We start from the raw sequence: 12,321 nt of genomic DNA, 5'->3' as shown, positions 1-12,321 counted from the left end.
ATCTTCCCCCCCCCCTCAAGATCACGTTTATTTTGGTCAGTGTAACTTTCCTTTTGAATAAATAATAGCTATTTTTTAAAAAAAGGTTTTAAGGTTGCACATACAGATTTTTTTGCCGTATGAAACACACTGGGAGTTGTTTTCCCTGAGGAAGGTAGCTGACATGTTGGAGATGACTGCTCCTTTCTCTAAGGCCTGCCACCACGTACGTCTGGTTTAAAAACCATTTCATGTGCTGCACCCCACCTCCTTTCTACCAGCTTTCAGCCTTAATAAATTGTTCCCTAGAATGAGGCAGTGGAAGACAGGAGTGCCTGGCATGCTATGGTCCATGGGGTCACGAAGAGTCGGACACGACTAAACAACAACAACAACAAGAAGAATGAGGTTACCTTAACCTACACACTTCAGTTAGCTATTTTATTAGTAAACTGCATTAAGATAGAGTAGTGCTAACTTCCAAGTACCAAGGTGTAGGTTTCAGCAGTAATCCTGCAAGGCCACAATCCTCCAGCCCAGACATCCCCAAACTGCGGCCCTCCAGATGTTTTGGCCTACAACTCCCATGATCCCTAGCTAACGGGAGCAGTGGTCTGGGAAGATGGAAATTGTAGTCCAAAACATCTGGAGGGCCGAAGTTTGGGGATGCCTGCTCCAGTCCCTGTTCTATTAAAAAAATTAACAATTGTGCTGTGGTAAAATACTGCAACCAATAAGAAAGGGGCGGGGAATCAATTTAGCATGCTTTCTAGCTGGGTTGTTGAACTGACTACGCTGGATTGTCCAATTGGATCTGGTTATAAAATTGACTGAATTAGGGATTAGTCATTCTCAAGTGAAATCCACGGGATATAGAGCCTGATCTCTAACGATGTTTACTTGGAAGTAAACTGCAAGCACTCTTTTTTACTTAAGGTGTTTTTTTTGCAATTATGCTAATTGTGTAAACACAGTCACACAGGAGGGCTCACAAAGCAGGGAGTTAAAATGGTGCTAAGAAGCACCCACTTCAAAATGTAAGGAAAAGGAGACGTGTGACAGCCAAACGACAGGTGAAGAAACAGAAGGATATAACCTTTTCCATACAGTTATGTCCATAGCTGCCAAGTTATCCCTTTTTTAAAGGGATTTTCCCTTATGCTGAATAGGCTTCCTCGCGAGAAAAGGGAAAACTTGGCAGCTATGGTTATGTCATGGCCACCATGTGGACAAAATATAATGACACTGCATCAAAGCACCAGAGACAGGTGGATAATCAGTTGCACTTCTGCTTATACTGTAATGGGAGAGTCATGATTGATAGCAGTAGACCCTCATCTGGACACACTCATTGAAACTCCAACCCTTTAAGAAGATGGATTTGCTAAGGCCGCAGACACCTTCAGAATTGTGCTGTTTTTCTTTTCTTAAACACATACAAATACCTGACAAGAGTCACAAGAAAACACAGGAGGGACAATACATGGATGTCAGTACTGTATGGATGCCCCATTCAGAAGTGAATGCCTGAAGCATGACAATTCCACACTAAACACCTAGTGTGGAAGCACCTGTAAATCCAACAGTAAAACAATTAGAAGGAATCCTTTATTTCATCTGATAATTTAGGTTTCTAATAAGTCCATGAATTACAAAAATCTGGGAACTTGTCATAATGGCACAATAGTAACTAAGAAATGAATTGTTGAGAGATACCTGGATTTCCAGCAGCTCAGCAACTCAACAAGAGCAAGCCGGGGGTGGGGTGGGGGGAATTAATCAAGTACCCAGAAGACCAGACAATTCAATGCCACAATTAAAGTTTCAACTCTTGCACTGAAAACAGAAGCAAGAACGGCTGAAGATCTCAGTGGAGAACAGGCCACCACACAGGTCTGGATCACAATCCTTCCTGTTTGCTGTTTCATTTATCTTCCTGTAGCAAGGGCTGTAGAAAAAGAACACCAGAAGTAAATAATAAAGCTTTATTCCAAAAGCTTTCTATCTTATTATTGATTGATTGATTGATTGATTGATTGATTGTACCCCGCCCGTCTGGCTGGGTTTCCCCAGCCACTCTGGGCAGCTTCCAACAGAAAATTAAAATACATTAAAATGTTACACATTAAAAACTTCCCAGAAAATTTCTTTGACATCTGATGGGAGGGCATTCCACAGGGTGGGCGCCACTACCGAAAAGGCCCTCTGCCTGGTTCCCTGTAGCTTTGCTTCTCGCAGTGAGGGAACCGCCAGAAGGCCCTTGGCGCTGGACCTCAGTGTCCGGGCAAAACGATGGGGATGGAGACGCTCCTTCAGGTATACTGGACCGAGGCCGTTTAGGGCTTTAAAGGTCAACACCAACACTTTGAATTGTGTTTGGAAACGTACTGGGAGCCAATGTAGGTCTTTGTTAATATGTTAATTTTTCCTTGGATATTGAACTCTCTCAGAACATATTGTCTATTGCTTATGATGTTCAGTCTAGCCCTCTTGCGGAGAAAATTCAGACCAGATTTCTAGGATTTAGCTCCCATACTGTGGCTCCTTTTGCCAGGGATAAGTTCCACTACTATACACACGTCTCATTCTATGTCTGTGTTGTCAAAACAAATGTTCTGTAATATAAACCCACGGAGGCTATGGGGGAAGAGGACAGAGAATGGATGAAAGCCAGTCAGACTAATAATTAATCCACAAGGAACATGTCTTATCATTAACCGATAATGACATCTCATAAACACGCCCCACTGTTCAGTTCTTTCTATATATATATAATAAAACCAAAAACCCCACAAACCATAATCTAATGAAGTTTAATGTCTCCTGTCCATACTATCGGTCAGTTCTTGATGGGCTATACTCATTAGGGTGATGACCTTTTCTCTTTTTTTCCCAAAAATTATTTCCTGTAGCACAAATGGATGAACTTTTGCCTATTAATGACTAAAATTAGGTATATTCCATTGAAATATTTAAAAAGGTCACGCACAAACCATTTTTATTTTTTTTGTATGCCGTTTTACTACCATTTCATAAAACTGGATTAACAATTCAATATATATTTTGTATCAAATTTGGACACAACACCACATTCCACAATGGGGAGTGTTCTTAGCAACATAGGATATACAAAAGTCACACCTGCGCAAGGTAAAAGCCCCTTTTTGGGACCTCAAAACTCAGCCAGCAGACCCCGCCGGGCATGCTGGGAAAATAACCTACAGGAGAGGTAGCAAAACATCGTCCTCTAGCGACGTCTATACTGTTACTGCAGCTAAAAAAAGCTTCCTTGTGTGTTTGATGACCCTAAATAATGTTGTATATATGTGACTCTAAAGCTTGGGTTCAATTTTATAACTGCTTACAATGACTTCAAAAATTGGTCAAAAAACTGATAAATAAAATTTTTTAAATCATTTTCTGCGTGAGGTTTTTTTAAAATCAAATCTCTTTGAAAGTAAGATTTTATCTAATCTTTAATGAAAGCTCATCAAATTATGATACAGGGAAATGAGGTTGTAAAAAAGTCATCACCCTAATACTCATACTATGTGTTATAGTTCCCCCTCTCCTCAATTAGTACTTCCCCATTAGTACTTATAGAACCCCTCTCTGACTTAAGGACACCTGTGGTCCATTATGAGCATTTCCACAGGTATTTGCTTACTTGTGTGCACTGCCATTAAAAGAAATATAGATACAAGTTTTCTGATATACTAGATTTGCGGAAAACAGCAGATTTTTTTTTAAAAAAGGAAAAGGAAAAAAGCATATATGATGTCATACTCAGCCCCACCAGAAGCCCATTGAGAACTGCCTTGTCATCAGAAGTAGAGTTGATGATGAAAACATGACACCCAGAAAAGCATCATCACACACGTACATATATGGGTGTCACCATATATGCTTTACAGTAGTATATTCATATTTGTGTAGCATGTGGTTTTATGTTGGATTTCCCCCCCTTACTGCATTATCTGTGTATCAGGTAAATCTGAATTATTGGGAGGTGGTGCAAGTTTCTACTTGAAGGAGGATAAAATCATGCGGATGACAGAAAAAAACATGTAAACTTGGGATGCACCAAATCTACTTGAAACTTGTGTGTACACAGTGAAAATACATTGCTCTCATCCTAACAACAGTTGAACAAGAGTTTCATTTTTTTTAAAAAAAGTATTCCCCCATCCCTCTGCTACTTTGTCCAAGCTAGTACACACTACCATTCAAACTCAACAGACATGAATTACAATCCACAATACATCTTGGGTGGGTTTGAGCCAATATAGTGTAGTGATAAAATTCCACCTAAACATTAGGAAGAACTTCCTGACAGTAAGAGCTGTTCGGCAGTGGAATTTGCTACCAAGGAGTGTGGTGGAGTCTCCTTCTTTGGAGGTCTTTAAGCAGAGGCTTGACAGGCATATGTCAAGAATGCTTTGATGGTGTTTCCTGCTCGGCAGGGGGTTGGACTGGATGGCCCTCGTGGTCTCTTCCAACTCTACGATTCTATGATTCTATGACTAGAGTGCTAGACTAAACCAAGAAGATCCAGGTTCAGATTCCCTCTCAACCATGTAGCTCAGTGGGTGACTCTGGCCAGTCGCTCTTAGCCTAACCTGCCTCACAGGGCTTTTGTTAGGATAAATTGTAGTGGGGGAGACAGAAAACCTTGTGTGCTGCCTTGAAGGATAGGCAGGAAATAGTTGTAGTAAAATAAATAAATTTTAAAGGCTAATAATAATAATAATACCACCTCTTGGGTATCTTGGAAATTCACATCTGGACGCTTCCATGCTGGCATGGCAAGGGCAAACAACACCAGTAGTCCAAAGACCAGGATCAGCATCCCCAATATGTTGGCAAACCATGCCTCTGCAGGAAGCTGAGAGTAGGGTGTGGTTGTGTTTGTTCTAAAAGTACAGACAGAAAGCAAAAATGCTTGATGAAAAGCCAATAGCACCACAAACACCTTCCCAGAGACCCATGAAGAAGGAAATATCTGGAGAGTGCCAACAATCCATATTAAGCCACGTAATCTCTTTCACTATATGTAGCTTTGCTCCAACAGCCATTCTGCTGTCCCAGACACCCAAGCAATGCATTTGGGCTTGAGGCTGGAGCACAGCTTATAGTCAATGAAACGGGTAGAATGACCTATTGAGCAGAACATTATCTTCACATTACAAGCCTCCAGACACTAGCTCCTCATTCCTGTCTGCTGCTGCTACTACATGCGGCTTAACTGCCTTTTTAGGTTCCCCATTGCCTCATGGACACATTTCCCTTCTGTACCTCTAAAACAGGGATGGGGAACCAGCGGCCTTCCAAATATTGCTGAACTATATGTTCCTCATTCCTGGTCTACAAGCTGTCATTGCTTTCAAATTTTATAATGACTGCTATCGATCTGGACCAGACTGAGCAGCTTCCTCTTCACCCCTCATTATTTGTACCCCAGAAGACTACCAACTCTCTCCAGTATAAATAACCAGCAACATATTATCCATTGTCTTTTTAGCGCGGACTGTTTCCTCCTCCCAGTATCAAGCCCTCTCTGTTCTGCTACTCACAGTTTGAAGAAAAGCTTCTCATTGATGCCCGAGATGCAGGCGGCCACAACTAAAGGGAGGATGGCAGAGCCAAAGAAGACATGGATGGGCTTGTACAAGGCTCGGAACCAGGTGGGAGCCCAAGGCAGCAAGAAGGACGCAAAGCCCATGGCCCACTGGATGGAAGAGATAAGAAATTGGGATCTTTTCAGAAACAAATATTGGAGGAGGGGCCCAGCATGGTATCTGCACAGGGACTGAGCACAAGTAATGTGGCAACCAGATTTGCAGAAGTATTTGTTTAATTATATTCATGATCTAAAATCTAGCTAGGCGAGCTTGGGGGGGGAGAGAGATAGACAGCCACCAGAGAACAATTTAGGTTAATTTTTTTTTCAAATATCTACTGCGCTTTTACAGATAACTTTTTAAATAAAATAAATAAAATGTTTGAAACAAACTTTTAATACCACATGTGCACATGGTGAAGGGATTAAGTGGGGGAGGGGGAGGGGATTACCCAAGAGGGGGGAAACCTAATATTTATGAAAAGGGTGGCTACAACAAATTATTCACTCTCACAAAATACAGGAAGTGTCAGGCAGCAGGTTTAAGACAAAAGTATATCTTCTATGCAATGTGGGTGACAACCAGTGCTTTTTTCTTTTAAAAAAAGTTTAAGGTTACTCTCATTTATACACACACACACACACACACACACACACACATTTTCCAAACTCCACATAACATCTTATCTTATACAACATTTTTTTGGACTTCCATCAACTACGTCTAGTGATTTTCAATCTTCTCACTTAGTCCTGCATTTCATTTTTCACTATTACTTTAACTTCCATAACTACTAGTACTTTTCATGAGTTTTATCTGAAATATTTCATATAGTCCTCCTTACAACTTATTGCAGTCCCACTAGCATATTCAATTGTTTACAATTGATTTTCCAAATAGTTCATATATTTACTCCAATCTTCTAGGAACTTCTGATCCCGCCGGATTCAAATTCTTCCTGTCATTTTGTCTAATTCTGCATAGTCCTAGGCGTACTCTCATTTTCCTACTCATACTGAAATACTGCCCCTCAATGAGGCCAAACTTAAATTCACAAAATGTTTAGGGGTATGCGTATCCCTGCGTCCCCCCAGAAAAAAAGCACAGGTGACAACACACCAAAATACTTTGCTTTTAGAAGTATGACGATGAATTCAAGGAGGTTAGATCTACAAATGGCAACTTTCCCAGTACTGGGATTCATGGGCTGAGATTGTGCTAGGAAGCAACCACCTTATTTAATTCCAAATATGTCTTTTGCACCTAACTCTGGTTGGTAGCTCTTGGGATTCTTGTAAAAAAAAACCAACAAACAAAAAACAAAGTAGATCCAACAAACCTGAAGTTTTTTGTATCCCTCCCAAACACTAAAAGCGGCGGTTTCAGACAGGTTTTCCCCTGCTCCAGCCCTACATAAAAGTGACTGGGACTGAATCAAGTACCCTCTGCATGTAAAACAGGGGTGGGGGGATATTTGGCCCTCAGATGTTGCAGCGCAGCAACTCCCATTTGCCCTAGCAAGGATGGCCAATACTCAGGGATGATGAGAAATGTCGTCCAGCAACATCTGGAGGTGTGAATGTCCGCCACACCCAATGCAAAGTATGTGCTCTGCCACCAAGCTACAGCTTCTTAGGTTCTTACCCACCTGACAGGAGAAGAGCAGCACAGCGCCAAGCCCTAGCCAGCTGTGTAGGGAGTACATGTTGGCAATGCCCTGTTTGTTGTGATATTCAAAGACGGCCACCAGTCCCAGGACAATTAGGATGAATGCTGCCAAGGTCAATCCTGCATGCAACAGCTTCCATGGCAGCTTGGGCCCCGACCAAGAGAGGGGCACGCGATACACTAGCACTGCTGGAAGAGAGAAAGGGGGAGAAGTCACTAGAGCCAGGGTGGCTCAGGTACCCTCCCCACATCCCCCCAAAATAGCCAAGTCACTGATTAGCCCAGGTTTGCTTGTTTCGTATACTGCCCTTCATCCGATGATGGTGGTTCACATAAGATAAAAACACAAAATACATAATAAAACAACCCCCCCCCCTTCCCACAAACACACTTAAAAGGATATAGGATGTTAATATCGGCTCTGATACTGGGGCAGGAGGAGGGGAAATCAGAAAAGGATTGGATCCTCTTTTCACTTACCTGCACCAGTCAAGACCAACATGCCTGTTACCATGAAAACTGGATGCCAGTTAAACATCTTAGAAGAACCATCCCAGGCAAAGCCACCAAGCCAGTGTTGGGTCCAGTAGACTGTGAACACCACACACAAGATCCCCAGAATTCCCAGTAGGGTTGTGAGCAGCAAGAATGAGACTCTGGGCATCATTCTGTTCACAGGGAGCACACCTGAGAAGGCAAGACACCAGCTAGCTGTAAAAGCTCTCCAACCATCTGCTGGTTCCGGCACCAGCAATGTTTTTGCCTCCTCCCTTTCCTTACTACCTAGTTCTGCTTTCCTCCCTTCAGCAGAGAACTGCTTTTCTGTCACATAGTTTTGTAACCCAAAATAGGGTGGAGTCCCAGACGCTGGGTCAGAGGAACTGATTTCAATAGTATGACCACCACAGACCATGAAACATCAAAACTTCCAGCAAGAACTTTAATTGCTAAATTATGGAGAAGCCAGGAAGTCCCAACTATAAGAGAGTGGCAGGAGAAAATAATCAGCTACATCAATTTGGCCAAATTGACAAACTTGATAAGGGGTGGTTCGAACAAAAAATTTAAAGAAAATTGGGAAAAATTTGGAATAAAGGAACTTGGGTTTAAGACAAATATCTTGTAAAGTTCCCAAGAGGAAGATAAGCAAAAGCAGCAAAAACGATTATAAATTTGAAGCCAGGAAGGAAGAGAAGGGGAAGTCGAAATGTATAAGAAGATAAGAATATAGGTGATTATGAAAAGGTATAAGTTAAGAATATTGTAGAAGATAGGTTAAACTATATTTGGATTTATATGATGGATTATTTGTGTATTTGCTTTGTTTTATCAGAGTTGGATGTATTGTTTTATTTTTATTTTTAATCAATAAAGATTATTTTAAAATAAAAAAAGAAAGAAACATCAAAACTTCACAGCTAAGTGGAAGGTAGATCTGGAATTTCCCCAGGCTGGTGCAGGCAATTCACATTCTAACCACTATTCTCTCAAAAGTCAAGGTCAGCAGTTACCAGCAGCTTGTCCAATGGGATAACACACCTCAAAGACTATATCCAACTGTGTCAGCAGGCAGGGGCTTCTACTGTCTGCAGCCCCTGTCCACTAAAAGAAGGAGGCTCAACGACTTCCTTTGGAAAGTAAATGGTACTGATGATTCCATAATTCCCAAAGCCAAGTCGCACAGAAACACCACACGAGTACACATGTTACTGAAGAGAAAGTTTCCAGGGAAACAAAACAGCCCCACAGTTGTTGATCAGGAACCAGAACCTACAACGAATTAATCATATGATCTGGCAGGATGCAACTCAAATTTAGTTAAATCTAGTTAGGCAGCAGATACCATGTGTTATGTCCAACTCTGATATCCAAGGCTCTTCTGTGGACCAAGGCAAACTTGTGTAAGCAACACTGGCACTCATAAAGTGAAGTTAGATGGGCTACTACTGGATCCAACTTGATCTAAGAGCCATAGCTGAGTTTCAGACAAAAATAAAGGTCACTGCAGCCAATTGCATATGAAAACAAATAGCCCCACATTAGTTTTCAGTTTTATTTATGAACTTTCCCCACACTGAAAGGTGCAAACCACAGACTTTTTATACCAACCCAGCAGCCCTGCACAGATGCTGCACCTGCAACCACTGGGTTCTGGAGGGAGACAACGGTCACAAGATCACCCCAACTTCTGCTTTCAAGACAGAAGTGAGAAGCTTGCAGAGTGTGCGCATTAAAAGACCGTGGCAATGACTGAAACATCGCTCTTCACAGTGCAAAGGTGGGCTGGAAGTTAAGTGAATGACAATCTAGGGTCTTTTTTTTTTTTATTTACAAGTCTCTTGTCTAACTGCAGCCAGACTCTCAGTTTGGATGGCTGACAACTTCTACTAGCACCTTCTCATGAACTGGAGAGCTCTACTGAAACATTTGCGCCATTAACTCACCATGTACACCAAGAGGAAAATGTGCTGATGCAAAAGTGAAAGCTGCTAAGCAGCTGTGTCCTGTGTGATTTCTGTGGGGGCACAGCCCACAAAAAATTGTTTAAAGTTGCCAGTTCAGTTTGGGGTCACGCCCATACCATACATTCAAAGCTCATGGCTTCCTCAAAATAAGCTTGGGAATTGTAGCTTGCCTCTCACTGGGCTACAATTCACAGCACCCTTAACAAACTACAGTTCCCACAATTATATGGAGGAGTTTTACAGTTCAGGAGGGCTGTTTCTACCATTGCTGCCACGTTGGATTCAAACTGTCAGCCCACATTGTGCTGTGACCTCCTTTTCTCCATAGACTCTGCTTCCCACCCAAAACTATTTTCCCTCTTGCTTACATCAGTCCACTGCGACTGAAAAATGGCCTTTTGTCTTACTACCTACCTCTCTAGAAGGAGGAGGGGCTCACATCCCTCTGCTGTCCAGCACAGAGTAACTACTGTGTTTTTGTTTGTTACTATGGCATGCATTTTGGTGCCTTTATATTTTAAACTGCCCTGTGATCCTTGGATGAAGGACAGTATAGAATTGTTGTTGTTGTTGTTGTTGTTGTTGTTGTTGTTGTTGTTGTTGTTGTTGTTGTTGTTGTTAATATTCCAGTGGTTCAGTGCTCGACAGTTTTAGCTCCCCAATCCTTGATTAATTCTAACTTTTATTGGACCCAAGAACTTACGAATTTCTCTCACCCCACAAATTAATTAACAACGTACACACACACACACACACACAAACCCATCAATAGATTTAGAACAGGCACCCCCAAACTGCGGCCCTCCAGATGTTTTGGCCTACAATTCCCATGATCCCTAGCTAACAGGACCAGTGGTAGGGGAAGATGGGAATTGTAGTCCAAAACATCTGGAGGGCCGAAGTTTGGGGATGCCTGATTTAGAACAAAGTATTAAAACTCCCTTAGGAAAGGAAGTGTAAACATCAAGGGTTAGTAGTTGTAAGATAAGAAATACATAGAAACTACAGCCAACTTTGGAAATGTTTCACTCAAAATATGGCTTTGCTAACATGTTTTGACCAGCTACCTGACTAGAATCGTTTATTTTTATGATCAACCTTTTTACTTACAGTCTCATAGCTTTACTGCTACCGTAAGTATCAGCAGGGTCAAACGGAAGAGCAGAAAATGGCCACTGCAACAAGAACTAATAAACACTGATGCACTACCAGGCAAAATAGCTCCTTTTGAAAATCGCACCAGGTGCTTGCTGCTTTTGCTTTCCTTTGCTTCCAAAGAGACGGAGGACTTTAAGCACTTGTGGGTCGATATTTAAGTTAGAATCATTTCTGGCATCGACTGGTGAACAGATTTAACTTGTGACAAACTACCCCGTCTTTTAGCTTTGAATTTCACCGTCGCTCGGTTTAATGAACATAACGGCAGCCAATGGAAGAAAAAAAAACCTTGGATGGGAGAGAATGCTAAGCTGGCACTACTTATAGCTGGCAGTCTCTCGGGGTGGCGCGGCGCTGGCGGTGAAACGCGGCTGCCGACAGCTTACCGCGAGGCGCAGAAGTGTGCAAACGTCAGTTCCACATTCAGGCTGCTCCCTCATGCGTGCTGAACAAGGAACCAACTCCAGCCTCATAAAGTTAACAATAAAGCACAAAGTCCCATGACGTCCAGTGCTCTGCCGCAAGAAAGCTGCTGGCATTTAAGCGATAAATTGGTTTGCTGCGGCAACAGCCTTCGTAAGCAACTTACAGTACAGTTACCTTGCACAACTGGGGCACCTGCTGCTCTCCAGATACTACAACTTCCATCACCCAGGCCACCTCCCCCTTGTGGATGAGGCTGATGGGAGCTGGAGTCCAGAAGCACCTGCAGGGCTGCAGGATCCCCGATCGAATCTCTGTTCAACTAGCACACGAAACATCTATTGGATCCAGGCTGTCGAGCGAAGCTGAACCCACAGCAGTTCCAGAGAGCAACTTGCAAGGAGTTTCAAGCACTGCAGGTTCTGCTGCCCAATGCACACCCCCGACCGCGCCATTAAAGCAACTATGAGGAGCAATAAGGAAGTTACACTTGCTAGATGGCATAACGTATAAATGGGTAGCGTGATCGCCCCTTGCAGGGAAGCGCCTGGGAACAACCGCAAGAGGGATTGCGCGTACACAAGGATCAAGGTTTGCTTTCGCGACCCAGCTGCGGCCACGCACCCGAAGAACCGAGAAATACAAGCAAGAGCTCACACCTCGCTTCCGCCTGAGTCGCGGGGAGCGCCGGGAAAAGTAGTTCCAAAGCTCCTGGTCCCCTTCAGCTCCATCGTCTCTGCTCATGACAGGAGGCACGCAAGACCCACCGAGTCTAGGCGCAGTTTATGGCGCTGCCCAGCTATCGCCCCAGCCACGACAGGTTTCTGGGAAATGTAGTTTTCTTGGCAAGATCTGTACAGTACTGTACAGTATATTGCTCGGCATGAACACAGCGGGGAATCGAGCCGGGAAAGTTCTAATTCAAGGATGCTTTACAAGCCTCTTCGTTTGCTTCTGCCTTTGCAATGTACCTAGGTGCACCCGTCATTACTGTTTTCCCTTGCGTC

General features: G+C 42.9%; 1 protein-coding gene across 4 annotated transcripts; it reads right to left on the bottom strand.

Moving 5' to 3' along the window:
- Positions 1-14: 14 nt before the first annotated feature.
- Positions 15-12,283, bottom strand: LOC118089248 (lysosomal membrane ascorbate-dependent ferrireductase CYB561A3). Of its 4 annotated transcripts, none has more exons than XM_035123759.2 (6): positions 11,974-12,283; positions 7,749-7,955; positions 7,249-7,457; positions 5,553-5,707; positions 4,736-4,892; positions 15-1,927 (listed from the first exon to the last, which is right to left on the bottom strand). In XM_035123759.2, exons 1-6 carry the CDS (start codon positions 12,056-12,058, stop codon positions 1,904-1,906), a joined length of 837 nt encoding a protein of 278 aa, XP_034979650.1. In that variant the 5' UTR covers positions 12,059-12,283; the 3' UTR covers positions 15-1,903. The 4 variants fall into 4 exon arrangements, with proteins under 4 accessions (XP_034979650.1, XP_034979658.1, XP_034979675.1 ...); XM_035123767.2 differs by lacking the exon at positions 11,974-12,283 and adding an exon at positions 11,492-11,634; XM_035123784.2 differs by lacking the exon at positions 11,974-12,283 and adding an exon at positions 11,278-11,482.
- Positions 12,284-12,321: the final 38 nt, after the last annotated feature.

Source organism: Zootoca vivipara, chromosome 1 (assembly GCF_963506605.1).
Source record: "Zootoca vivipara chromosome 1, rZooViv1.1, whole genome shotgun sequence".
NCBI lineage: Eukaryota > Metazoa > Chordata > Lepidosauria > Squamata > Lacertidae > Zootoca > Zootoca vivipara.
This window is presented reverse-complemented; position numbering and strand designations above follow the sequence as displayed.

What these genes read in the sequence shown, in the direction of transcription:
- LOC118089248 (XM_035123759.2), bottom strand. Translation starts at nt 12,058, where the DNA reads ATGAGCAGAGACGATGGAGCTGAAGGGGACCAGGAGCTTTGGAACTAC. An exon ending in GCGACTCAGGCGGAAGCGAG is followed by an intron (nt 7,956 to 11,973) that starts GTGTGAGCTCTT and finishes TTGCCTTCTCAG; the next exon opens with GTGTGCTCCCTGTGAACAGA. An exon ending in GTTGGTCTTGACTGGTGCAG is followed by an intron (nt 7,458 to 7,748) that starts GTAAGTGAAAAG and finishes TCTCTCTTCCAG; the next exon opens with CAGTGCTAGTGTATCGCGTG.